At 40.7% G+C, this 27910-nt stretch overlaps 1 protein-coding gene across 3 annotated transcripts in view; it reads left to right on the top strand.

Moving 5' to 3' along the window:
• The window catches only part of LOC119916242 (carbohydrate sulfotransferase 15-like), a 38332-nt gene extending 21334 nt beyond the window's left edge, over positions 1-16998 (top strand). The window contains exons 2-8 of one of the 3 annotated variants that reach the window (XM_038736182.1): positions 3165-3763; positions 5458-5797; positions 9502-9645; positions 12578-12734; positions 13681-13837; positions 15353-15500; positions 16383-16998. In XM_038736182.1, the coding sequence (XP_038592110.1) occupies positions 3323-3763; positions 5458-5797; positions 9502-9645; positions 12578-12734; positions 13681-13837; positions 15353-15500; positions 16383-16582 (1587 nt within the window). In that variant the 5' untranslated portion in view covers positions 3165-3322 and the 3' untranslated portion in view covers positions 16583-16998. Of the gene's footprint in view, positions 1-3160; positions 3764-5457; positions 5798-9501; positions 9646-12577; positions 12735-13680; positions 13838-15352; positions 15501-16146; positions 16277-16382 lie in introns of those variants that run through there. The other 2 variants (XM_038736181.1, XM_038736184.1) reach the window with 2 other exon arrangements.
• The last annotated feature ends 10912 nt before the right edge of the window (positions 16999-27910 follow it).

Genomic DNA, 27910 nt, shown 5'->3' with positions numbered 1-27910 from the left:
CTTGTTCCTGTTTCTGATTAGTCCCTCATGTTTTTCACCTGTTGACTCCCTCCCTGCTTGTTAGCCCTATTACTTAATGCCTGTGTTCTGTTCAGTCTTTGTCCAGTCATTGTAGCATGCTGTTGCTCTGTTATGTGTAGTTGGTGGCTTAATGCTCTATCTTCTGCATTGTTCATTCTGCCCTGGATATCTGGCTGTAACCTTGCCTGCCTGTGCCTTCAATCTGTGTTTCCCCATACCTTTGTTTTTTTTTTGTTTTAGACTCACCCAGTGCCTCTAAGTGTATTCACCTTTTGTTGAAATTAAACCCTTTGAAGTGTACCTGCTCCGCTCTGTGTCCTGCATTTGGGTCCACCAACCACACCCAACTGTGACATGCTTGGAAGAATCTTGGTCACATTTTTCACTAACCAAATTTAAAAGGATCCTCATAAAAAATAATATTGACTAATATGTCAAATCAGATATTAGTATCTGCCTCAAACGTCTAGTCAGTCAGGCTGTAATAGTTATACAAAAGCTACTGATGATAGTAAACGTTAATAAAAGTCCATTATGCTAGACGAGGATATATAGCAGCCAGGGGGATTTTTTATAACCCAGCAATCCGAATGTTTGTCTTATTAATGATTATTTTTTAACTATAAAGCTTTAATAAATACTGTATTTAATTACTTACAACTTACTTTTTTACAATAACCTTATTAGGTACTCATTTGTCCTACAGACAGGCACTAAATTATTGTGGAGGTGCAGAAATAAATGTGGTAAATATCCATCCAGAGAAAAGGAAAATGTTCAAAAATCCACGCTTAACTATTATTTGAAGGTTTGTCAGCTGAAAAGGCAGATGGTGCAACCTCGTGTCCTCTTTGTCCACTGTCCTCTAGCAACATTTCTGTTCGAGTTAAGCTATTTCATCACGTTTGATGGACAGGAGCAATGTATTTGCTTTATGAATAGAGCAGATCTGTCAAGCTGCCAGTTGCCCGCTGAAACAGTTAGCTGACTGATTGATTTAGATGCGAGTTCCCGTGAGAGTGACATTGTCTCGTCAATGACAGTCCCTTTTGCCTCTTTCTTTCTCTTCATCTTTCTACTCACTTCTTATCGCTCTCTAACCCTCATGTCCTCTTTCCCTCCATTTTAAATAACCTTGAGCACGAGCCCCCCTTTGGCTTCCGCCTTGAAGAACACAGTCAATAAACGCTGAAGGCATGACGACTACAGATGAGTGCATATGCTCATCCTACTTTTAGACTTTGATTACACAGTGTAGAGTCCTTCTATGTGATGGAAAGGGCATCTGACCTGCAGTGATTACATTTCTGTTAAAAGCAAACCTCAGTCTTTTTCCTTTCATCACTTTAGAAAATGTGTTAAAACCCCACACAGGTTCTGAAATTAGCACCTGCCACCTGCAGTCCACCACTTTGGCGGACAGGAAAAATGCAGTATTTAATGCTTGCTTGCTGGGATCCCTAAGAGGATGTTTTTGGTGTGATATGGACGATTTGAACTGAGATAGGGACTCGGTGGTTGAACTGCGGTTTTGAGACTGTATCACTGTGGTGAACTTCAAATCCTTGGGTGCTTTGTGGTTTCTGTCGTCTGCCAGTACCTTAGAAATACCTGGTTGTTTTAAAGATTGGGAGGGGGTCATGTAAGCTACTGAAAGGCACGGGCCCTTTGTGCAGGCTTGACATTTATCCACCTGCCTCCCAGAGAGACTGCTGCTGTGGCCCTGATGCTGAGGGCCCAGCTGGGGGTAAATGACATTGCTTGAGCAGGTAGGCAGACGCTCTCCAGTCGTCTTCTTATCAGCTCTACAGAAACTGTCCAAAGGGTGTGGGCGATGGTGGGTGTGTGTGTGACGCGGAGGGGGCAGACTGTATCAGCAGCTGTGAGGAGAAGCGATGACTCACTTTCATAGAGCACCTATCTTATGATGTATGCGAGCAGGAGCAGGTTGCAGGTATAACATATATCTACCTCATGGCTGTATCCATGCAATTTCAAGTGTGCCATATTCCCGAACATCCCACTCTTACGCTGAAAAGTGTCCCGGACCCTCGGCTCTAGCTTTTTATCATTATGCTGTATTGTATTTACTACCATCATGTTGGCTCAGCTCCAGACACAAAGAAAGCTTCAAGGATAACACTAGACGTTGCAGCTGCAGGAGCATTATTATTATAGATTCCCAATTCTTGTACCCTTTAGACATTAGCCCTCCTTTTATCTGTGGGCGACTGTTGATCCATGTGACTTCACAGTGAGGAATACCATTTTCTGATAATATAATCCCTTCTCCGGTCCAGGCCGGGTAGCCTATCTCTTATATTTGTGTTTCTCCCCAGGAGAGTCTGACACACAGCCTCGTAGTTTCCAGGCTGAATGCATCCCTCGTCCTTATCGCTCCCTCCATATTGTGACTCCGATGCACAGGGCGGATGGGAGGATGGACTGTGAGGTTAGGGGGAGGGTGTTGCTGTGCTGGCTGATTTTAACAGGAAGTGTAAGAGGCAGTCACTGAAATGAATCTAACCTTGTGTACCACAATTATTAGGCACACAGTCAAAATTATGTGTGGTGTTCCAAGAAATTGTGACATTTTGAAGTGATTTGTCATTTACAGGGTGACTGGTTAGTGGCATTTCATCTAAGGCATAAATATTTAGAGCTGACTGAGTTCTTTTGCTGTTTTTCTCTGGGATCAATTTTTTTGTTCAGCCTGAGGTTACATTGCTACAACTGCAGAAGCGAAAGGGTTTAAAGGGAATTCCCTTCAGCTATATAATCATTTGACTGCTTCCACAAAGCAGCATTATTTTGTCATTACGAGAGACTAAGGGATGTGATGGCATGCTCTTGAGGTATAAAATGTACATTGAAACTAAAATGAAGTACCCTTGTTCCAGGGCTTCTTCTAACGGCAGCGGCCCAGGTTCAAATCTGGCCCAGGCTCTTTGCTGCATGTCATCGCCTCTCTCCCCTGCCTTTCGTGTGTCTCTCTCTCTCAGTGAAACTTTTGGGGAATCTGATGCATCTTACAGCTATTTCAAATGTTTCCCAGGGAACCTCAGTTCTACAGAAAGTAGTGAAAACAAAGACTCAATGTTATGTCATCTCTCAGTTTTTTTCTTTTTCCTCTTACTAGGCAGATGTCAGTTGATGATGTCGGCTTTTCTCCACAACTCATCATGGATTTCAACTGTCGGCCATTCCCGCATACCAAAACCTCCTGTCTGGCTGGCCTCTGCTACATAACGCCTCCCTGTGTCTGACTGGTGACACCTGGGATTTGCAGGTTGTTGACACCATGACCCAGATGGACTACAAATACACCCTGCTGGGCTCCCTTGTGGACGACTACCGCAAGAGGCCATTGCTCTTGCAGGTGGATGACACGCCCATGAACTTGTTTGCAGTCCTGGAGGTGAAACGAGAGCTGCCGAGGCGCTGGAGCACTCTGGGCTGCTTCCGCAAGATCCGGCTCTACAGCTTCCTGTTTGGCCTGGCTGTCATGTTCCTCATCATGGCTTCGTATATTCTGACAGGAGACAAGAAGGGCCTCCTCCTCACCCCTTCACCCTACCACTTCAGCAGCCTGGTCAGTCCAGGACCTTTTGCCTTCAACCTCTCCTCAGTCAAGGATTACGCACATATCAAACTAGTGGTCAAGTCCATCACATCCAAGGTGGAGTTTCGCAGCAGTCGACATCTCCCTGAGCTCAAGGCACTGGTTAATAGTGAGCCACATGTGAGTACAGCCAAAGCCTATATCTCTCTTATTTCTCATTTAATATATTCAAAGAGATCCTTGCGGACACAAATTCTATCAAAAATTATATTTTGTTATCAGGTCGATTGCCGTAATGAACACCTCAATGCCTTATAGTGTAAGTGTTATCTCTCTATTTTATTCACAATACGAACATGGCCCAGCATGATATTGATCTCTCTTTTAATTGAACATCACAGATGTGTCCCGAAGCATAATTAAATATTAAGTAAAAAGGTGATACAAATCAGTATTCATGCCTACATGCTGTCTATACAGGGTTCAATACAGCTATGCTGTTGCAATTTCCCAATGGTTGTAGTTCCTAATTTAATTTATAAAGAGATAAAACTGCCTTGAAAAACCTTGTATAAAACTTCAGGTCACACCAGATAATTGCATATGTCTCTACCATTATATTAAAGAAGGGATTTAAAGCTCAAAGTCATCCTACAGTCCTCGAACACACTGGCCCCGTGGCTTTCTCGCTGTGTCCGTCTCAACTCACAGCCTGGTTCAATTAATTGTTAATCCTAATGATAATGGCCAGGGCTATTTGCAACATAACTAATTTCTTATTGAACCATGCTAATGAATAGGAGAGTGTGGCCGCAGGACAATCAATACCACATCTGTGGATGGATCCGGCATTAATTGTCCTTAAAGTAGCTGTGACTAACAGGCAGTGAGGGAGTCATGGGCCTTTGTGTTTGATCGTCAAAAAACACTGAAATGTGAGTAGAAAAAGACTGAATGTTGGAAATGTGTTGCCTCACTTCTGAGGATAAATCTGCTTTACTCTCCCAGGGCGGGCTGCATGTACAGTATGTAGAAAATAATGGGACAGATATGCTATTTGTTTTGTAGTTTATCATGGGAGTCCAGAACATTACAGTAAAGGACTTTTAAGGGCAGTGCATCAGGACAATATTTAAAGTTTTTTATAGCCAAATAGTGAAATGTTCTTGGCCATGTCAGTCGCCTGCCCTCAATTCAACTGATCATGTGCTGCTGAGGACCAGACTGAAGGGGGGAAAAGGTGGCTGCAGTACAGGCCAGGCAGAGCATCAACAGTGAAAGTGTGTAGCCTTCAGACAATCATTGAATGCAAAGGATTTGATACCAAATATTAAAAATCATGAAATGATGGGAACTTCTCTAATCACGTTCTCTCTCCTAAAATTGGAGCACTGTGTATAACAAGGTCTGCAGTTCCCTGTGTTCATCTAATCTCAAATAAAAGGTCCCTGAATTTGAGACAAAACAATATGAATTTCTAAATACTGTACTGACTGCACTGTATGTGCATGGACATGTGCACTCACTTGTGTCAGTGTGTCTATGCATCTAAAGCCAATATACTGCAAATCTGCCCCTCTACAGACTGTATCCTGCTGCAAAAACTTGTTGAACGTGCACTTGGATTCCACACAGATGGCATTTTCCTACACCTACCAGAACAGTAGCCCATACAAAAAGTTTTTAAATTGTTTAAAGAAACCTCTTCCTTTAATGCATCTGTGAAATGACTGGAACAAATTTATCTTCCATCGTGCAGCCTTAGCAATCATAATTTTAAGAGTTTACAGAAGGCTTTGTCTGAAATGTTTTATACATTTAGGAGGTACGGTGACTTAGCAGCTTAATGGAGCCTGCTTTCTTTGCCTTTACAGATGTTTTCTGTTGTCCCCCACCAATTCCTGCCTGGTGTCAAGAACCCCTGCTGGTATGAGGAATACACTGGGAATATCACTTCGGACCCATACAGGACAAACTTGTATGCACGCTACTCGAGGCGCTTCCGGACGGTGTTTCAGCACTTGAGGAACACTTTCCGAGAACACTTGTTTCACCGCGACGGTAAACTCTACCGCATGCGGTGCCTTCCATATTTCTATATCATTGGCCAGCCAAAGTGTGGCACAACGGACCTGTATGACAGACTGAGGCTGCACCCTGACGTCAAGTTCACCACTTTCAAAGAGCCACACTGGTGGACCCGAAAGAGGTTTGGTAAGTAAAGAAAACCTGTAATTTGCCATGGTAGAGACCTCCAGGCTGGAATACAATTATGAGAGCCAGAGAGCATTGAAAGTATGAAATGTGACTTTCTACAGTATATCACTTTGGCAGAGCCGTACCTCAAGGGACTTCAGAAAAGCACTCAGTGACAGGTGTCTGAAGGGGTCTCAGCCTTATAGGCAGGCCTGTCTGTTTCATGAGCATTTCAGTTTTTTTTCTTGTATTGTTACTGTCAGCTTATTTTTAAGATGTGAGTTGCGGTAACTTAATTCCATCATTTCTACAGATTTATGTAGTTCATTGGGAGGAAAGTCCTTTGGATATTGACTGACTGCTCCAGCCTTTGTCAAACTGACAATTTTTTTATATCAAATATACCAAAATTGTAACTGCAATTGTTTCTTTATGTTGAACCTAGCTGGATGTGAGCGCTGAATGTGAAATGAATTAAGTATCTCTGATGCACGCAGTTCAGTCTCCCAGTGCAATTAACTGAGAAATGAATATTCATGACCCATCTTGTGCTGTGCATGAAAATAAACTTAAACTGTTTATTTTCTACATGAGAGTCGTTAGCCCCAAATTTACAGCTCTAATGGTGTATTTATTGCCTCCTCCATTCAGCAGTTTGAATGCTAATCGTCTTTTTTTCTATTCCCCCCTCCTGTGTGCTTTTATGCCACAGTCAGCCTCTTAACAGTGCAACTTGCCCATCTTGGTACATAGACGGTTGAGCTCATGCAGGGACGGTGCTCATTAACAGCTCAACTAGGCCTATATGCAGAAGGATGTAGACTGACTGTACTTCACCATCATCTGTGACATAGATTTGTCTCTGTGGTAGAAACCACTTGAAAAGAACACATGAAAAATACATCGTCAGAAGCCTCCTCACACACTTTGAACCCACATGTGTGGGCGCACTGTTTCCTGCACTTGTTTAGCAAACTTTGAGGTTGCACTCGTTCTTTACAACTCATCTCCCCTCCATGAACTTTGCTTCCTTTAACTTCTAGTTCTTGTTTTATTTTACATGGTCCTGGCTGTGCCCTCTTTGCATTTTATACTATATATATATATAAAGACTAACAGTAATCATACATTTATTTAATTAAAATGCAAATCATGTCATTTATTGTTCGAGCTGTTGAATATTTTATTAACTCTTAAAGGCTTACTTCTGGATGTTATTTTTCACTAGTTTTAGGGAATATTTACCAATTTAGCTGATGGAGACTTATGCATTATCACATAATCACTGGCCTGTTTCACAAATACTGCCACAATCCTGGCTTACACTCTTGGTTGCAATGGAATCTGAACAGGTGGTAATATGTCATTTTCTCAAACAAAGAGATAAACCTTCAAACTGTGCGTCGAGAGGTAAGAGCTGCCTCACAGCAGACATCTGCTCGTATGGCGGTTCTGTCATCTAAATGTGTGGATGCCATTGTGTATTTCCATCGCCATGTGCATCTGTGATGTTAAAAGAACCACCACACCACAGATGGGATTAAAAACCAAAGCGAGAATTGGGAGTGAGACTATTTGGGTGAACTGAAAACACTCTGTATTAAACAAATCCAACCTTCACTTCACTTGCAGATGCTCTGTTGAGTTGATCCTTTGGTTTGTTTTGGTGACTTTTCCCTGATGACACTAAAACAAAAGAATCTTCAGTCTGTTCTCCCCTTTGATCCGAAATATTTTTTCAGAATCAAATTTAGTCAATAATTCGAGTTCAGGCTATCAGTAACAGTCTTAAAGAGGCTAAGATTCTAAATTTATCTTTGCTTTTTTTTTTTCCTTAACTGAAACAGCCATAAAGGCTCACAAATAATGGAGAATCTTCAGCAGCTGAAGAGGCAGGCATCAGGAGTGTGAGTCAGTGTGTGCATTTGTGAAGAAAGAGTGAAGGAGAAAAAAAGACATGAAGAGCAGCAGTTAAACTGTAGGCCGCCGATCTGTTCAAAGTCAGCTGTGATTACAAAATTGAAAGCATATTAAATAATGACTTTATACTGAGTTAAAAGATGAGTACATACAGCGTGTCGATAATATCACAATTCTCAGCATGAGGACTTACACTTCATGAGTTTTTTTAATGGTGATTCTTAACTGTGGATGTGTGCTTCTTCTTCTGCTCAGTAATGACTGACTTTTGTTTTGCCGGGAGCTGTCTGTCTAAAAATTAATTAATAATTTCACCCAGGGTTTTGGCACAATACCTGTTGAGGGAGCTAGATACAGTATTGGCCACCTTTTTAAAAAAAAATACATCCAAATTTTACCCACAAATATCAAAGAGGCTTAAGTGTCACAGCCAAAGCAATCCTTTTGAAGTTCATCCAGTTGCTGACTATGCCCCTAATCCCTCTAAGACTCACAAAAACGGTGGATTGATCAGTCTGCATGCAATGCTTATTTTAATGTGTTGTGTTCAGTTTGAGTTGATAATTATTTCAACCTCATAAAGCTGCGGGATGTGGATGAGTTGTTTGCCTTAATTTGTCCGCTTCACGCTTGTGTTTTAGGCAGCCTGTGATGTTGCGTAGTAGCATCCCAAGGACATAGGTTCCTCTCAGTTATTGTCCCCCCTCACTCCCCATCCTTTCATCTTTGCTGCCACTTTCTTTCTTTCTCTCTATCCCTTCTAGCGTTGCACTTAGAGCTATGCACCGGTAATCAGCACTTTTCCTTTAAAACATCCTCTGAGAACACTCTGAATTCAAATGGTCTTGTTTTGTATTTATTTATTTAATTCCCCTCGAGGCTCCACTCAACCAATGCAGTAAAAAAAAAGGTGATTTGATGCGATCCGCGCCACACAACTTTCTTAGAGGAGCAGTTTGAATCTTAATCAGATGTGCCTGCTGTATACAGTACCCATCAAGAAACACAGACTATTTGAAAATTGCTTGACGCTTCATTCATATCAAAAAGCAAAGGGATAAAACAATTTTAGAAAAGCCTCGCAGAGATTCACACCAGCTTTTTCAGACCTCATATGAGAGTAACCATTCTGGATTAATAATGATGCAGGGCTGGAGGTTTTGGAAAGTTTATCAGAGTTCTCTAATCATGTTTTCGTGCTAACTAGAGAAAGGTGCTTTACTGAGACACCATCAAAGCATCACTGAAAGTAACAGACACCTGAGCTACCTCATTATCCTTATGCTGCATGGATACCCCAAAGTCCTACGCTGGATCACCACAATTGCCTAGAAAATTGTAATTATACAGCAGCTCAGAAGAAAAACACATTTGTCCTGCATTTAAAGTATTAACTTGACATTGGCCCTTAATTAGAAACACTGAAAACTGAGCAGGGACAGTATTCCCTGCTGATTGGATTGGATCTGAAATTTGGATTTTATTTGGTCACCCTACAGTCAGGACAGCACAGAAGCCCTAATTACCTCTTAGATGATGATTACAGAAACACATGGAGAGGAGGGGGCTGGCAGACATTTAAACATACTTGATGTAAACACACGCATCTCAGTACTACAGATTCCTACCAACACCATGTCAAATTTCACTATTTGTAGCCTCATAAAGAGAAACATATTAGTCTGTCTCTACTCTCTCTAAATATAAGATGTGATAACTTGCCAACAAAAGTAAACATGCACTAGAGATGCAATTGTACCCCACGGGGTGTGTTTACCATCCCAGTCTTCTTCCTTCACCAGGTATTATCCGTCTGAGCGAGGGCTTTCATGATAGATACCCAGTGGAAGACTACTTGGACTTGTTTGATCAGGCTGCTTACCAAATCCAGGGCAACCTCACAGCAAATGCCAGTGGAAGCCCCAGCCAACCTAACATCATCATAGGTAAGAGAAATACTGTATGATTGTGTATGTGCCTCATAAATGAAATCTTTTAAACTAAATCATTGTAAGCATGTTACCACCAAATGTATGCACTTCTATATAGCTAGTAACCAGTGTCCAGGTCATTATAAATTTAAAATCCGAAATCACTGAAAAGCAACCCAAAGCTTAGCTGTGCATGGGTGAAAGCCACACTTATTGTTATGATCTGCTATGGTGCAGAGACGGGAAACAGGGGTTTTGGTGATGCTTAGGAGACAGAGGTATATTTAGTGGGGTTTTATTAAATAAACAGGTGAAACTCACAGGTGAGATAAAGTGAGATTAAGATATAATCTATACAACAAACAGGTGAGAAATCCATAAATCCAAAACTGAAAAAGTAAGTCCGAACAACACGAGGGAAACAAGGGGAATAATCCTGAGAAGAGGCATGACCGAGACACAGGTAGTAAACACTGGGTGCAACATTCATGAGAAATGAAAGCGCAACGAGTGATAGAGAGACAACCACTGATATACACAGGCGGGCTGAAGATAACAAGGCACAGGTGATACACATCGGACAATCAGTGAACACAGAGTCAGGAAGTAAGACAAGACGACAACACGAGAGACAGAACAACTTCAAAGTAAAACAGGAAACATGAACACCAACACCCCAGAACCGTGACACCTATAAGGCAGATATTTTGTTGATTTGAATTGTCCATTAATGATAATTAACCTTAGTGCAAACACGCTATTTATGGCATCTTTATAGACTCTGGGAGGCCAAAAGCCATCCCATTTGTATTAGTGCACTAGTTTACATAGTTTAAATCCCAACTTTGTGGGTGCTCATTTGTTTTGAAATTTGCTTGCTGTGGTTGCAAGTCATCTGGTAAGTATTGGATTGGACCGGATCAGGGCCAAAAGAACTTGACTGGGACATCCTGATTTAAACACCTGTGGGATTTAGAATAACGACAAAATGATTATTAGAGGGAAGCTAACAGCGCGTGGAACAAATTATGACTGTGATGTTGCTAATCAGATCTCCAGGCAGTGTCAGTTGCAGAAACACTTTCTGTTCAATGGAATCTCTATCTTCCTGTTTTGTCAGACTCAGAGAACAGCTTTAGCTCTCCTCCCTCTGCTGTATCATATTAGTGACTTAGGTCATGTACGGTATCGCTGTGCTCGGTTTGTGGAACGTGGACTGACGGTACTCTGTGCACTCATCAGGCCGCACCCAATAGTGTTTGGCTTGGGGTGATCTGACATTTGCTTGGAACTTCACTTTTAATCTCGCCTCCAGAATTACAAAACTGCTATCAAAGCAGCAAGTAGCTAGGCTGAAGCACAGAGCTACTATGTAGCAGCCACTTTCAGTCCAGGGAGTGACTGTCATTTTTAAGAGAGCTGGTGACACAGCCCTGAAAAGAGGCTCTAACTGCTTAATAATACTGGACTTCCTTCTGCTTCACTTAGCCACTTCACTGAAGTGCCGCAGAAAGGAAGCATTGTTCTTTTTTTATGTCAGGACAGCAATAATATCCGCAGTGGGTGGAGAACTCTTATAAACGTCCGTCCTCTATCTGCATATCCTGCTCCTAGCGCCTCTGCTTCCATCTGTCTCTGTCTTTTCGCGTTGTCCAAACGCAGTCTCAAAGAACTGCTCAGCTGCAAAGAAAAACTGATTTAAGTTTTCAACAATAGCCTTTTCACACTGGACTGAGTTGGTGCATTGAGTGCAGCTTAACATGCCGCCCTGTTTTGTTTCCCTCTTTAAATAAATAATCCTTGTAAGGAGGGGGGAGTGTGCCAACGCTCTGCTCAGTATTCACACCATGCCCTGGGAGAGCCCAGCAAGGTGCAGGCCTGTGGCCAGGATCTTGGGCTTCTGACTCCCTTCAACTGCCGGCCAACACCAGAGGCATGCCGGTCTGGCTCCGCCATTTGTTTGCCCTATTACACCCTCTCCACGTGAAACAAAATAAGCCCTTTTATTGGACCTAGAGACCTTTAAATAGATTTGATCACAGTGTGTATCATTTTACGCATGACAGCATTAGCAGCGATCCTGTTTCACTCTCACTGTTGTCATCACAGAAAATAGGACCTGGCTATCATCCCTTTCTCTGAGGAAGCATCACAGCTTCACTTCACAGATAAGAGGATAATGAAGGCACAGACAGTCTAATGAATCCTGGATATCATTTCTCAGCACAGCCCGATAAAGTTTCTGCTCTCAAATAGTTTGAGAAACAACGTCCTCTGACTCGTTATGAACACCAGAACTGCTACTATGTGGATTTCAGTCCACAATTTTGCTCACAGCTGAAGATGTAATTACTTTTTGCTTTTGCTGTTTGTGCACTTGCTTTAGAATCTTTCATTTTAATGACTTGTTGCATGTGTGTTGGGAACATGCTGTGTCCTTTAGTTCCAGCAAATATGTGAAGAAGCTGAAACAAACGGTTTATATTTACGGATTATCGTGAGCTGCCACTAACAACAATCTTTATCAAAATCTATTGATTATTTTCTTGATCTATTTATTCATTAATTTAATATTCAATAGAACATCAAAATGTTTGTTTTGTTGGATTAACAGTCCAAAACCCAAATATATTCAATAATAATAATAATAACAAAAGCACCAAATCCTCACATTTGAGAAGCTGGAAACATTAAATATTTGAAATTTCTGCTTGTTGAAGGACTTAAAAGATTAATCAAAATAGTTGTGTATTCAATTCAATCCTTTGAATCGACTAATCAATTACTCTTTGAACTACACACATCAAATGCAATGCTAAAGATTGCGAAAAACTATGAAAATGTGTACAGGTGTGTTATGTTTGGTCTCTGCATGATTGCATAATTTTATGTGTATGATGGTCTGTGTGGATGTTTCTATTTGAACCACCGTGGGTGTGTTTTGCAGGAGAAGCCAGCGCATCCACCATGTGGGATAACAACGCCTGGGTGTATTTCTATGACAACACTACAGAGGGAGAGCCTCCCTTCCTTATCCAGGACTTCGTCCACGCTTTGCAGCCTGATGCCCGCTTCATTGTTATGCTCAGGGACCCAGTGGAAAGGTGGGAGTAATCTGTTTCACTGCCTTCTACTGCAAATCTGCACTGGAAATGCCCGTAACGATGCAGATATAATTCTGTGATACACACTGGCACCTTTGTGCCTCTATCATGGCTGTTTACACTGCAGATACAGACAGATACTTTTCCTGTTTATAGGAAACAAAAGACCTATTGTCACAGAAGATGTGTTGCCTTTTACTCAGTCTGGCAAGTTTCATTATGACATCTATGGCAGGCATGGCAATCTTACTGCTGAATGCCTGCAAAGCACTCTGTTTAAACTGGGATTATTTTATGCTGTTAATGTTGATTGTTACTTCAGACAATGTCTGAATATGTTCATTATAACAGCCTTTTGCCTCATAATAAAAATGTACTATTGAAAAGTGTTATTGATCTTACTTCATAAGCTGGATTTAATGTCCGCTTTTTCAAATATTGTTTATTCAGTTTTATGGAATTGATGCCATGAAGAATATCCAATCCTGCATCATTTCAATTAATTTAACAAATTTTTAAAAAGTATATTGTCATTGTCTTTTTCTCAGCCAGCAGCTCTGGCGTAGGTTAGATGTCTGGCCTCCAAGGTGCTTAAAATCAAATCATCCATTGGAGAATGTAACACGTCCTTCCAGATGTGCAATTCTTCTACTTCTCCTTCTCCTTCATAAATGAATAGTCCAAGCTGTTGTGTTAGTTGGTTAGCCACCTTAGCTCCTCTCTGACAAGAAGAAGACTTCATGATCTCCTCTTTGACAGAGCATTTTATGCCATGGTTTGTTTACTGTAAACTACAGTGATGGGTGAAGAAAAGGTTGAAACGTCTGCTTCTTTTAAAAAGCTGAATATCTGTGGAAATCTGAAAAACACGGTCATAAATCCTCTGTTGCAAAAGTGAAATTTCAGTGTTCAAATGAGTTTACAGATCACCTCTGTTGTCTTGCAGGCTCTACTCTGACTACCTTTACTTTGGTATTGCCAATAAGTCTGCAGAGGATTTTCACGAGAAGGTGTCAGAGTCGCTGCAGTTATTCGAGGGGTGCCTTATGGAGTACACAATGCGCTCCTGTGTGTACAACACTACAGTCAACAATGCCATGCCAGTGAGTGTACTCTCTCTCCTGCTTTTGTCTCACAGTGGTGCAGAAGACCGGACTTTTGCGACCGGCGTTTTAGCTGGTGGGAAGCAAAATAGAAAAGGAGTAGAAAAGACAGATGGAGTGAAACCCACACTTCATTAGCTCATGCTAAAGCTTGCAGGACAGACTTTATAAAAGGGATTGGCAACACTGTTGTATCACTGAGCAGGGCAGCATCTAGAGACCCTCTTTGTACTAGAAACTAATTTATCAGTGGTGTGAACTTCCTTCTTACTTACAAAACAGACCAAGTCTGAGTGTCAGCCAGTGCAGGGCCCCAATGTTGGGCCCCAGGCCAGCTTTTCTACATAGTGCTCTGGGGCAGACTGGCTGAGAGAGGGGAGGGAGGAGACTAGCCTGTCCTCTTATAGCTCCCCCTCTAGGCTGCCTTATATTTAGAAGTCCTCCTCTCCAACTGCCACTGACAAGCTTTATGGCCCTCTGGGAGTATGCTTGCTTTTTGCCACTGGCCTAATTGTCCATCCACTAATATCTCCTCAGAGTTATTAGACTATGTGAAAAGCATTACAGCTGTCCTTACAGTAGTCTCTCGTGCCTGTGGCTCCCCGATTAAAGTTTTACAGCTCAGATTAGAGTCTAGAGAGAAAAGGCGAATAAACACCAGCCTGAGAACACACTTGGCCGTCACTGTTGTACCAAATTGATTTAACAAAGAGTTGCTGGCCTGGCTTGTAATCATTCTTTCTGAAAGGCCATTCAGTTTTGCTAAAGAGGCAAAAGGACACAGAGATAATTCCTTTCACAGTAAGAAGGTGTTTTGTTTATGGCTACTGTTCTGCAATGAACTGCCACATGGAATCTAAAAAATTATTTCAACAGCAATTAGGCCACCTCCAAATGCTCTGGTGAAATCTCACAAAATACAAGAGGCCAATTTATTTTTGGGATTGTTAAATGCATATCACATGTTCCCAGAGCCCACGTTGACATCATCCAATTGCCTGTTTTGTCCGATGAACAATCCAAAATCCACAGATATTATATTTACAGGTGATATAAAACAGAGAAAAGCAAAGGCATCTCAAATTTGAGAAACTAAAATCAATGAATGTTTGTCATTTTTGCATTAAAACATTACAATTAATGAATCCCAATTATGGCTACAACGTCATGTAGGGGTATAAAGGGGTATTGGCTTCTCTGGCAGTTGGTGATACAGGTTTCTGAGTTGAGAAGAAACTCCATCTTTCTCAGATCCCTCAACCACTCACACCACATATACCACCACACGTGCACCACACGTGCACCACACGGTGCCTAGCATTACCCAGTCAAATGCATGGGGAAGACGAAAGAGAGAGCTGGTGGAATTCTTTCCCCCCATGTTCCCCTCCCTCCCTGCTCATTAACTTAAAAAGATTTAACCATGCATGCACCACCGTGTCCCTCTGCTAAAGAGGGCATTTCTTGGATAGAGCCGGGTTATCTAACATTGATCCTCCTGTTTTGTGTCCTCAGGTCAGACTGCAAGTTGGCCTGTACATTGTGTACCTAATGGACTGGCTGACCGTCTTCAACAGGGAACAGATTCTGGTCCTGAGGTTGGAAGACCATGCCTCAAATAGGAAATACACCATGCACAAAGTCTTTGATTTCCTTAACCTGGGTGAGTTAGCAACACACCCCAACATATGACCTTGTCTTAAATCATTACCTTTTGGGTACTCAGCACAGTACAAACCAGATCACTAAAGACAAGTAGGGATAAGTAATATTAAATGCATGTCACTGACTGTGATTATTGAAACGGGTGCCTACAGAATACCTGACATATAAAAAGCTCCACTTGCTTACCGATGTGTAGTCCCAAACAGGTTCACACAGTGAGAGAGAGACAGATTTTAATTTTTTTAAATCAGAAGTTGGTATCGGCAAGAAAACAAAAGTCAAAACATCAACCGGCCACGAATGTCTGCATGTAGAGTTAAAAGTGCTCAAGGGTGATAATGAGGGTTTTCAACTACTGTCTACCATGTTAACAAAGAGCAGTGCATGTGTTGAATTAGTAAATTCTGTTGATTTTGAAGGTCTGAAGTTGTGTAGAGCCCACTAGTTTGGAAAAGAAAATCTAATTTCCTTACAGTTCTGAACTTTCTTACACCTTCTATACTATCAAAGGTACCAATCTTTCCTTGGGGTACACAGTAGATTGCTGTTAGTACTGGGCCCATGTGGCAGTGCGGCAGTCAAACACAGTTGTGCCCTGTAGTCTGGAAGCCCCCTTATTTTTGTCTCATTGGTTCATCCCACAGTTTGATTGCCCCAAAGCTCAGACTTCTCTCTTCAAAGAGCTGCCAACACCAGCCAAGGTGCGATTACCTCCCAGAGCGGCAAATCTTCTGCTCAGAGCACTGCTGATGCACAGTGACATTTCAGTGTCCTTTGCTATATTTTACTCCTTTTTTTTTTTTTTTTTAAAGTGCTGCAGCTAAATCTGAAATGGCCCAGAAACAAAGGGATATGTAAGAAGTGTTTGTGTGTTTTACAGGGCCACTGACGAAAGAAAGAGAGTCAGAGATCACAAGAAGTCCAGCATCAAACACCAGGAGACCAGCTGACAAAAACCTAGGACCCATGCTGCCCATTACTAAAGAGATCCTGCAGGATTTCTACATGCCATTCAATGAGAAATTGGCCAAAGTGCTGCGGAATGACTCCTTCCTCTGGGAGAACAACTTTAGACTCTGAACAACCCATCTCCCATTTACTTCAGTAAAGAAAACACTGTCACCCAGCTCCTTCATTTCTATTTCATCTCTCTCAAGTGCCCATGAAAATCAATGTTTTTTATTTAAATTATTTTTAAGTTATAAAAGCAGAAATGAATCAAAGATAGAAAATAGCACAAGCGAGTATGTTGAGTGTGTGTGTGTGTGTGTGTGTGTGTGTGTGTGTGTGTGTGTGTGTGTGTGTGTGTGTGTGTGAGTGAGTGAGTGAGTGAGAGAGAGAGAGAAAATACGAGAGAAAGATATTGGCAGGTCTTGATTGTTTTTTTGTGACTAGATGTACAAAATTAAATAGTGAATTTAAAGATGTTAAAAACAGAGTCCTGTATTGTCTTTTAAGTTTGGTTTGACTAATTAAACGATAACACGCCTCACAGAGATGAAGAGACTGTAATAGTTTTCATCCTTTTTGCCCAACACAACTGGAATAGATCCACGCAGATAAAATACTTTATTGCTTTATTGTGCCTTGATCATAATTCAGTCTGAAGTGTTGTGGTGATACCATGGTGATATATATATATATACACACAAGCTGAATGGAATTGTCTGTGATCAAAGCACGAGTGAAACACCACCACCCTCTACTGGAAACCATATGTTGTTTCAATGTCAAAAATTCCAACACTATTGCAATTCATAATAATAGCATATGTTTTGGGCCTAGAAAAATGAAGCAATCCAAATAGAATAAATTCTTTGACAGTGATGTACAGTATTTGGGGAATCTAAATGACAACTATGTTTTTTTCTGACTGATGTTGAGTGAGTCTGTTTGCTGAAGGGCAGCCATGTAATTACCCTGATCAAGCCTTCATGCCTCTCCTTCTGTTGAAAGGCTGTCACAAACACTGAGTAATTACCAATTAGTTGAGAAGCTGAAATGAAATGTTTGTGATTGGATCTGAGGCTATTAAATCTGGCAAACTTATTGAGCAATTGAACTTTTGAACACCGAGACAGAGCTACCCAGGAGTAAAAGATAACCCTGTACAAATCGAAGGCAATTTTGTGTGATTAAAAACACTGTCAAACAGTGCTGAATAATTTAAATTCATAAAATGTAATATTATGACACAGTCATATGACAGAGCATACCCTTTCTCTACACCAGAGGGCAGACAATACTTAACAATAGACAACTGCAACTTGCACTTAAGGCAGTAAAATAAGAACATCCACGTGATTTTGTGTGCTTCAAACACAAAAAGGTGCCTCAATTTTAAACAAGAAAAATTAGAGAAATAACAAATCACCTGTCAGTAGTCATGTCTCTCTCTGGCAGCCCCTAATCCTTTCTCCACAGCCTTTACGTCAAGACAAACTGACCCAAATACCCACTGGAAAAACTCCTTTCATAATTAATAACAAACTGCAATCACACAGATTTATTGAACAACATGAGATCCAAATTCAAAAGGAAATGCCACTCTTTGGTGGTACAATCTCAAAATGCCAGCAGCTTTTGACTGCTTCCTTCTTGCTGAAATCAAGACAATCTAACCGGGAGGAAAAAAGTGAATGCAAATCATTTGCATATTTTGTTTGGAACTGGACGACCCATCTAGCTGGCTGAAGAGGTTCCGTTTCAATGAGAGCTTCCAACTATCTTCAATTTCCTTGGAATTCTCAAATATTACCAAAGCTTCTTTCATCCTAGTCTGTGCTTTATCACAACACCGAGACTCAAAAGCAACTACTGCCACTGAGACATCTTAAAACACACCTAAAGATCCCACTATTTCTTTGCATCTGTGCTGAATTTTGACCTCAGTATCCTAAAAACTACAACTTTTTGTCATGGCAAATCACAAGGTTTTTTCAGATGCTGGAATAAAGAGTTGATATTTGGCATCTAGGCTCTGACCTCATCACTTCTGACAAGGATACACCAAGCTCTGCTGAGCTATGTGGTGAGCACCTTCAATGTACAGACTGGGTGCCAGCCTCAGAGTCACTGTTCCCCAGTAAAACATTGTAAGGAAACCAATTCAGCCCACAACAACAATACACAAACATCAGTAGGCCTATTCATATCATCAAGGTCATGCAACAACTCTAAGTAGCAATACACACCCATTAGAAACTCAGACTGGACTGAAAAAGCAACTCAAAAAAATTCAAACTCTGGTAATTAAAAAACTTCAAATGCTGTAAACTGTAAAAGGCGAATTCAATTAAAGATTAATAGTTCAAAGTTTTATGTTTAAAGTTTAAAGTTTAAATGAAGTCTGTACTGAAAGTATGCAGTAGCACGACTTACAAAAATAAAATAAAATATTACAAATACAAAGTTATTTGATTTTTAAAAAGTAATGAGATTACATTACTGTAATTAGACTGCAAAGATGACATTAAAGAAATTAAAGAAATACTACAAATGTGGAGTGTGTCCATAAGTAATACCAGCGACGTAGATGGGAATGGGTGAGCATGATGGAGGATAAGGTGCTGATGCAAGCCAGTTTCTCTGGTACCTTCAAGAACACAAGACACAGTTAAGTAGTACACCACACCTGCATATCAACAGGTCAGACAGGGGCCATAACAGAATCAGGAGTCCAACTTTGTTATATAATTAATAGGATGTTTTATCTGTTTCATGTCATTAGGAGACAAAAACTTTTGGCAGTTTCGGAGTTTACCTTATACATATATTAAATTAGACTACATTGCGCCTACCTTTATTGAGTTATATATCTTTCTTGTATGTAACAGGTTTGCAAAGTGAAAAAGTCACTGCCAGCCCAAAAGTCCAGCCCAAAGGGAGTTCCCATCTCCCACAGAAAGCTCTGCTCTGAACCGCTTGAAAACAGCTCGTTTGTAGTCCAGCCCTTCACTTCCTTTCATTGTGACGTCACAATGAAAATGCGTCATAAAGTTTGCCAAGCGGCTAGCGGGGTCAGGCACGCCCTCAAACCAAGCTAGTCTGAGCAGAGGCCCTTTGGCTCCTCTCGCCTTTGTTTGGGTTTCCATTGTAGAAATGTTGTACCTGTACCTGCTTCCAGGTACTATTTTTCATATCACCTCACCTCCATCGAGGTTCCAAGCGAGCTGAGGGATACTAAAATGTAACGTGAAAACTTGACAGACTGCTGATTGGTCAGAGAGAATCGTCACTATTCACTGCATCATCACTGCGCCAGACAGAGGCCAGCAACAGAAAGTTTTATATTTTACAGTTTTCATATGCAATTTCATTACTAAATCCACTTCTGAGAAGTTTTGAGGTAAGAAATCAGCTGTATAGATTTTGAATATTGACAGTTTCACGATAAGTGATCGCAGAAAAAAAATGTGCTTGAATATTTTCGGAGTTGAGGAGCTCTGCAAGTGGCTGCGGGGGAAGCCTGTGCCAATCCGCGGGAGGAGCGTGTGAGGCCGGCCAGCCGCCCGCTCACAGAGCCCTCTGCTCCCACCGTCACACAGACCTCTGCAGCAACAACGGCAGAGGAAAACAGCTAGAAGGTTTTCATACCGCTTATCTGTCTTTACATTCTGAGGAATGTTGAAACGTTTTAACTTAGAAAAGATAAAACTGTGTGGATCACTGGTGTGTGTGTGTCGCTTTGAACATTACGTCGCGGCAGTTGTGTATGGCCTATGACGACAAGTAGTTGAAACAAGTCCTTACCTGGGAACTGCGCATGTGCAACTCCAAACAAAGATTTTGTACAAGTAAGATGCATCACTCTGTAGCTCACGAGCGGAGCGTACAACACATAGGGTGAAAAGAGGAGCTGCAGCAATTTGCAGTATGAGAAAAATATGGTGTTTTTTGAAAATTAAACCATGTAAACCTGTTCTAGTACCCTAAATAAGATTTTGAACCTGAAAATGAGCATAATACCACCTCTTTAATTGAAAGAAATATAAAAAATGAATATTTAAAAGAAATTATATTACAAAAGCAATCCAATTACAGCAACAACCATATTACATTACAAAAAAGTGATTAAAAATATTTTAGTCAAAATTTTGATGTTATACAATCAAAATGTGCACAAAAAAATTAGGCTGATGGGTTCAGTAAAATGTCCAGAGATGAGCTGCAGACAGAAACACGAGCGCGCGCGCACACACACACACACACACACAACCAAACTAAACATTATTTCCACCATATGTAAAAAAAACAAAAAAACAACCCCAACCCAGCACCAAGAGCTGCTGGATAAAAATAAATTAAACAGGAGTTACTGGCATCCTTGTTACTGCATGGAGGCAGGGAGGTTTCAGGTCACATTTATGGGATTCACAACAGGATGTGGCTGGGAGAAACTTTGTACTCAGGTCCATTTCTCCTCTGTCAGATTGGATAAGCTTTGACAAAGGAATTTAGCAGAGAGGGCTCTCTCTTTCCATCTTTCCCAACCCTTTTCTTTTCACTCCTCATCAAGTCTCTCTAAACTCCTTTGCTGTTCTTTCGTACCATCATACTTTAGCCCTCTGTCAGATTAAACTTTAATAAAATTCCATTGTGGTGTGGCACTTCTTAATGTGACGGATGTTTGTTCCTGGTCTCTGAAGTTATGTCCCAAGTTTAAGACCTTTGACCATCACAGACAGGGTAGAAAACCACCAACAAAGTGGCAATCACTACACCTCCTGCTCATAACTCTCTCATGATCTTTTCAAACGAGCTGAATGAGAATGAAAAAAGTCTTCTTTTGAATCACAGCTTTGTGTCTCGCTGTTGTCAATGATTAATGGAGAGTTTCTTGAGATAACAAGTAAGAAAGGTCTGGATAAACAAGTTTATGCAACAAACATTTGCGATCCATCAAGCTGATTGAGTGCTCTGATAGCCTGCCAGTTATATTTGAAGAAGCTGTGTGAGGCCCAGTCATGCCTGCTGATGATGGCGTGAGCGAGGAATGCAGGAAACAAACATCTTTGAAAACTGAGAAAATGAGTCATAGTGATTATTCTCTTATATTACACACAGTAATCCAAAAATAAGCTGAGGGTATTAAAGGAAAGAGTCCTGCAAGTCCTGTTCAGTTCCTAACATTTGTGGGATATTAGGGGCTAGGCCCAAAACATCTGTTTGTGATATACAAGGCTGCGCAATTTTATCTCTTTTGGACACATATTGTAGAAATGGAAATGGTCCTTGGCAATGCTAGTGATTACTGATTGTCCTGCTTTTTTCTTCACACAGCCTACTAAACTCAGCTATGGCACTTTTGTGATGGCATTGTCAAACAGCTTGCAGTTATTTTCATGTTTTCTGAAAGTGAGCTTTTTCCATGCCCTTGTAAAGATTGTTGCCCAGGCTGTTTGAAAATACTTCTTTTTTGGTAGGCTATATCTCCAAAGTCAAGGAAAGTAAAAACCTTTAGAAAAGTCTTAATCCTCAAGAACTAACTTTTGTGAATGTTTGCGCCCTAATTATTGCACCTAATGGTTCTGTTTAGTGTTGGCTAGCCTCCATGTGGCAGAATTTATTGATACAGCTATTTTTATGAGACCAAAACCCCTTAACAATGGAGGATGTGTTTGTCTTTTTCTGTCTGTCATCCCAGGCCTCTTGTGCCCTTGGAGATGTCTCATTGTTCAACAAAGTTCAATGGATCCAGGGTCATTGCTCTGTTTTAGTTCTCACCTAAGATTCCAGCCAAGCATTTCCCAACAGGAACTGTACAGAATTCTAATGTGGTTACATCTGTGCCTGGGCTGACCATCTCCTTGCAGCTAAACCACCAGATGTCCTTCAACAAAGTCCTAGATAATGATTTCTAGCGGTAGAAAACAACTTGGCAATACAGAAGACCCAACAGATCAATGCTGCATCAACTTTTATTATATTTGATTGTGCTCATATGCAAATCCACGCTTCCATTAGGAATCTCTTGCCACTCAAATTTAAAACTGTCACTGTTATTAGATGCAAACATCTGGCCTGTTTCGGTCACATCCAGCTGGAACCCAGTCCCAGCCGTGGTGAATGTGTACAAAGAATTGGAAACACAGGTGTTCAGGAAGGGAGCGTTTTCATGGGGGAAAATGAAGAGAAAATGAAGGCTGCTGTGCTGAAACCCATCGGGATTCAGGCCACCGAGTAGTTAAACTGACATTGTTACAGAGCAGCTTGAGGTGTAAGTGTGTGATAAATAGATAAAGAGCTTTTCCATCACACAAAGGTCTCCAAAGGGGAGACATTCAAAGCAACCTTTCCAAACCACAAACAACAATAAAATGTCAAAAATTGCAGGACTATGACATATGTAATAGTTTCTGCAGGGATCATATAATACAGTTATTACTGGACAGAGCCAATGCGGAAAGTAGGAAACCATAAAATAAGGTTGTAGCCAGTGTAAAAGACAGAAATCAAAAGTACTTTTTGTCTCAATTGGCCTGAATAAACAGCTTTCTGTACACGTTGACAAGTTATCATTCATATACCAGGGAAAACTAGAATTTTTTGTAAAAGTACCTTTCACATCTTCTCTTCATCTTCTGACTTCAGTGATTTTTAGAATTAAAATCCACATTTGCAGATGTTTATGGCCACCAGCTGTAAACATGAACGTTTTTCAGTTGAAATGGCTGAAACTTGTTCATTAATTGTAGCTAATTTACGCATCTGACAGATATGCAGCATTCATTTGGAGTCATGTTTTCTGCCCCTTTCGCATACAAATAGTCATTTGATCCATATAAAATTATTGATCAGCTGTAATATATAAAATTTTTGGTAATGAGAGAATAGTTCCAGTCCTGTTACAGCAACTGGACTACATATTCAGATATTTTACACTATTATGCATCATTTTGCATGATATTAGCCACCGGATAGCGGAGTCTTTTAATATCCGCGCATTTGTATGTTGTATTTCATATAACTCAAACATCTTCCTTCTCAGTATCATACAGTAATCACTGTTTGAAAAAGCCATGCAAAGTTTTAATTTCTGTTCTTGACTTTGATGTGCAAAACATCTCACAATATCACCACCTGGCTGCTATGTGGTGTAAGCCTGCTACTTTAATCATATTAAAGCATTGTATATTTTCACTATAATCGCACCAACAAAAAATGGCTTGCATCTTTCACTTGACTGGCAAAACAGGTTGGGATCGCTGTGTTCCAAGAAGGATACAAGGAAAACATAAGCTGACACAGACCTCAAGACTCAAAGCATACTGCTCTGCATGTGTGCTAGTCTAGCAAATTGACCATTGCCACGTTTCACACAGTTTCCATGGACACAAGAGAAATATTGCTAAGATCCATCACCAGCCTTTAACTTCTTCTCTGATCATACAGTGATCAGAAATGTTCACAGCTACAACTGAGCCAAGTTTGGAAGTGTACACAACCAGAACTACTCAAAAATTGATTTAAATATCCAAAAACATTGCAAGTAATGTGACATGCCTTTCAAGCCTCCCAATAAAAAACAGTGTTACTGGCTCTAATGTACTTTTTTCCACATCTACATCATTCAAATTTACATAGCACCAACACTGAATTCAAACATGGACAGAACCAATGTCATCTTTGTGGGGATGTTCAACACGTTTGTCTTTTAATTTAAGGTGAACTGAGATTTAGCTTGCGGACTTAGTTTCCCTGCCTCTCTGAATATGAATAATACCAGGAGTTCATCCATAATGAAATGCACGTGCTTTAAAGTAGTAAATCCAGGGTTGTAATATGCCACATTTGGATCCATAAATATGTCACATTACATTTCAGTTGAGGTGTAAAATAATAAATAAGACATGGCAAGTTTGTCCTTGTAAACCAGTGGTATACCTGTTTGTCCTCAACAAACTCTTAACATCAGAATTCATTAGAAGTATTGGCTGTAGGCCAGTTTGACACACTCAAGGTTGTATTTGATTGATTATTACAAAATGTGTTTGCATGCATAATATTTTCTGTCTGTGTCTGAGTATAATGTGTAAGGTTACCCACATCATTCAGATTCCACCCTCAATCAGAAAGAAAAGAGAATTACATGTTTTAACAAACTACATGTTGTTTGTTAAGGAAAATGCAGCCTTGCCATGTCCTGCTGGACAGTACAATAACATTATAAGCCAGCCCCTGTTTTTCATCAGTTACAAGGTGCCAAAGCAGTGGCAGGGAGGTATTTGCCACTGAGCCTCTAACCTGTTACTCTGGCACTGACATCCAATTAATGAGAATGCAGTTGGGAATTTCCCCCTCCTAAGAGATTATGGGGCAGGAGCTATCACTCTCCCACCTTGGGTGTTCTTTGCTGAGAAAGAGAGCTATTGTCACAACATCCCTGCCTCAGGCTGTTCTGCTCCACGGCATGATAAGCAGCTGTTTGATCTGCCTGTTGCAGACTATAGCAGATATTTTAATGCAGACATTCTGGCTGTTTGAGACAGCATGTTTAGGAAATCATTTCATGCTTTAATAAATGTTGACTGTGTTGACATCTTATAAACTACAGTACATTCATTCTGTGAAAGCCATGTGTCTAGTGGCATATCACTCTGGCAGCGATAAGGTTTCTCTTTGATATAAGCAGGTTGGAATCTAAATTGATTTTGACAATAACAACAATAATGATAATTTATTTATGGAGCATTTCTCAAAACAATTGTTCAAAGCAAACAAATGAAATAACCACACAAACATTTCAATACAAAATGAAAGCAAGAAAAGGGTAAAAGCAAGTCTGTAAAAAAGAATTAATAAAACAAAAAATAAGCAAAAAATGTAAGCAAAGATTTCAAGGTAGAAACTGAGCAGGTTGTTCCAAGTCACCTTTAAAAACGTTAATACTGGATGATTTTGCAGAGCCCTGTACTATGTCAATTACAATATATTTTTTAGGTCCAGTGCCAACATTTAAAACATTTTTGCCTTCTGCAACAACTGGCAACTACGGTTCAGTTATGGGTTTGATTGTGTTGGGTAACTAAAACACTTACTGAAGGTTAGGATTATATATATAGTTATAGTTATAGTTCATCAAAAAGCAAATGTTTTTTGCAGGTCTTTCATGGGTTGCAAATTTGGGGCTCCTGCATTCAAGTCAATGCATAAAAGTCAAATGACCTACATGCCCATCCACCCCAGCCTCCACATTGCAGGAAGTAGTGTACCCTTTATGTAGCGAGGTGGGCTACTTCCAGTAAATTAGAATTTACATCCAATGTGAAATCATCCAATGTGGACTTATTCCTAGGGATAGGGTGATTTCCCACTGTTCCCAAAAAGTAAATATAGACCAGAACCACAGAAGTGGTAGAGATGAATCATGTTTTGAATTGTCATATTTTATAAAGCAATGAAAAACAACCAAAAGGACTTCTTGGAAAAGGTTTTAAAGATCCAGTAGGGTTCTGGTTGCTGCAGCATTTTAAACTGAAGGCAAGGAAATAAATGTATGGCTGTATATTGGCTAGATTTTGTAAACGCTGAATGAAAGTTCTGTCTAACGAAGTGAAATTTGTTGCAGCACTTCCTAGAAATCAACTACATCCCAGAAATAATTCAGTCCCACGTGATTGGAGTCCTTGAGCCACAACTAATAAACACAGCCAAATCTGTCACATTACCGTCTTTAAATGGTGGTGAACAGACAGAAAGATGCGTGTGTTCAGGTGCTTTTTTTGGAAATCCTTTATAAAACAATAAATTAATCGCTTCTGTAATGTAGACCTGTCTCCAGAGGCATAGCAGCAGTGTAGTCATGCATTCAGAGAAACCTGACACTCTCAGAGTAACGGTTGTTTATAGGTGTACTGGCAGGGAGGACATTTCGTGTCTCAAAGCCTTTGAGGTAAAATGCTACAGCTCTCTTGGCTGCCTTCCGCCTCTTATCCCTCCTTCCTTTTCCTTCCTCCTTCTTCCCCCCAGACAGTTTGGGATGGGTGTAGTCTAAATGAGGAGTGGGCGAACAGCAAATGCCTGCTGGCGAAAGACTGTGCCAGCCGAGCATGGAGTCCTTCAGCCTTGAGCTGTCCACCCACTCTAGATCCTGTTCTTCTGGGATTAGCCTGTAGCCTCAGCCTCCCTTAGCTACCATTCAGAAGCTTTCTTAGTCTCAGGTGTAAAGACAATCATTTGGGAGTTTTCTGTGTGCAATGTCTGTTATGTGTAATGAACCATTGCATTTAAATCGGGCAATGTCCAGGCGGGGTACAAGGCTTGTTAAGGGATTATTATGTTTGCCTTAGTTTGTCTTGCCTCAGGTTGATGAAATGTCAAAAGCTGTACTTATTAGTTGTGCAAATGCCTCATAAAATTCCACTTCTCCTGATGACTAAATCTTTAAAGCCCAAGGCTAGACACTTCTCTGCTTAGCAATAACTTCAAATGTTTCTTAAATGCCAGAGAGAACATGTTGGGATCCTTGTGATGAAGTCTTTTTTTAAATATATAGTTTTTTAACAAATTAAGTTAAAGATAGATCATTGTAGTTGAAGAAATATGCTTTTAATCAGGAGTGTCAGTTTGGTTGCTGGCTTTGAGGTTTGTCAGCTGCTGTAGTCATGTTTTTGTGTGAATGTGTGTGAATGTGTGAGTGTGTGTGAATGTGTGAGTGTGTGTGAGTGTGTGTGAGTGTGTGTGAGAGAGAGAGAGAGAGAGAGAGAGAGAGAGAGAGAGAGAGAGAGAGAGAGAGAGAGAGAGAGAGAGAGCGCGCTTCATGAGGAACAGACAGCGCTGATGTGATGAGCTGTGACATATGGGGCATCGCTCCATCCCTGTGTTGGAACACGCCTGGACGCTCCACAGAGAGTTTGTTCGATTAAATTTCAGCCGCTTGTTAATGTGTAAATTACTGCAGAGTCCAAACAGGTCTTGGCTGAAACAAGAACAGCAAATGAGGCAGCTTGAAGACGAGCAACAAGTTAATTATCTTTCCCAGTAAAGGGATTTCATGTGGTGTTGAGCTGACATTCGATGTGATAAGTGCACTTTTACTAAACTCTAACAGCTGTACACCCAGTGTGATTTACTGGTCAAACTGAAAAGAGCAGATGACTGCTACTGTTTGTTTGGGAATGCATGTTTTGTGCCAGTTTAGACTGGCACAGACCCCTACATGGATCAAGAAACTCGCCTCTGCAACTCATTTGTACACAGAATTACAAACTGGTAAAGAGCTGTTCAAACTGGTTAAGAGCCGTTCAAGTCCTGAATTGATTCCCCCGCAGGCAGGAAGAAACGTTCCTCTGGTTAAAGCTGCGCCTGCCCCAGACAGAGTGGGAGGAGATGGAGATGAAAGCAGATCCTGAATGTGTCAATGTATGTCTCCCATTTCTATCCCTATTTCACTTCTACCCACACCAA

Source organism: Micropterus salmoides, unplaced genomic scaffold (genome assembly GCF_014851395.1).
Source record: "Micropterus salmoides isolate LMB-PRFRI ecotype aquatic unplaced genomic scaffold, ASM1485139v1 Ms_hic_scaffold_21, whole genome shotgun sequence".
In the NCBI taxonomy this organism is placed as follows: domain Eukaryota; kingdom Metazoa; phylum Chordata; class Actinopteri; order Centrarchiformes; family Centrarchidae; genus Micropterus; species Micropterus salmoides.
Note: the sequence above shows the minus strand (reverse complement) of the source record. Positions and strands in the feature narration are given on the sequence as shown.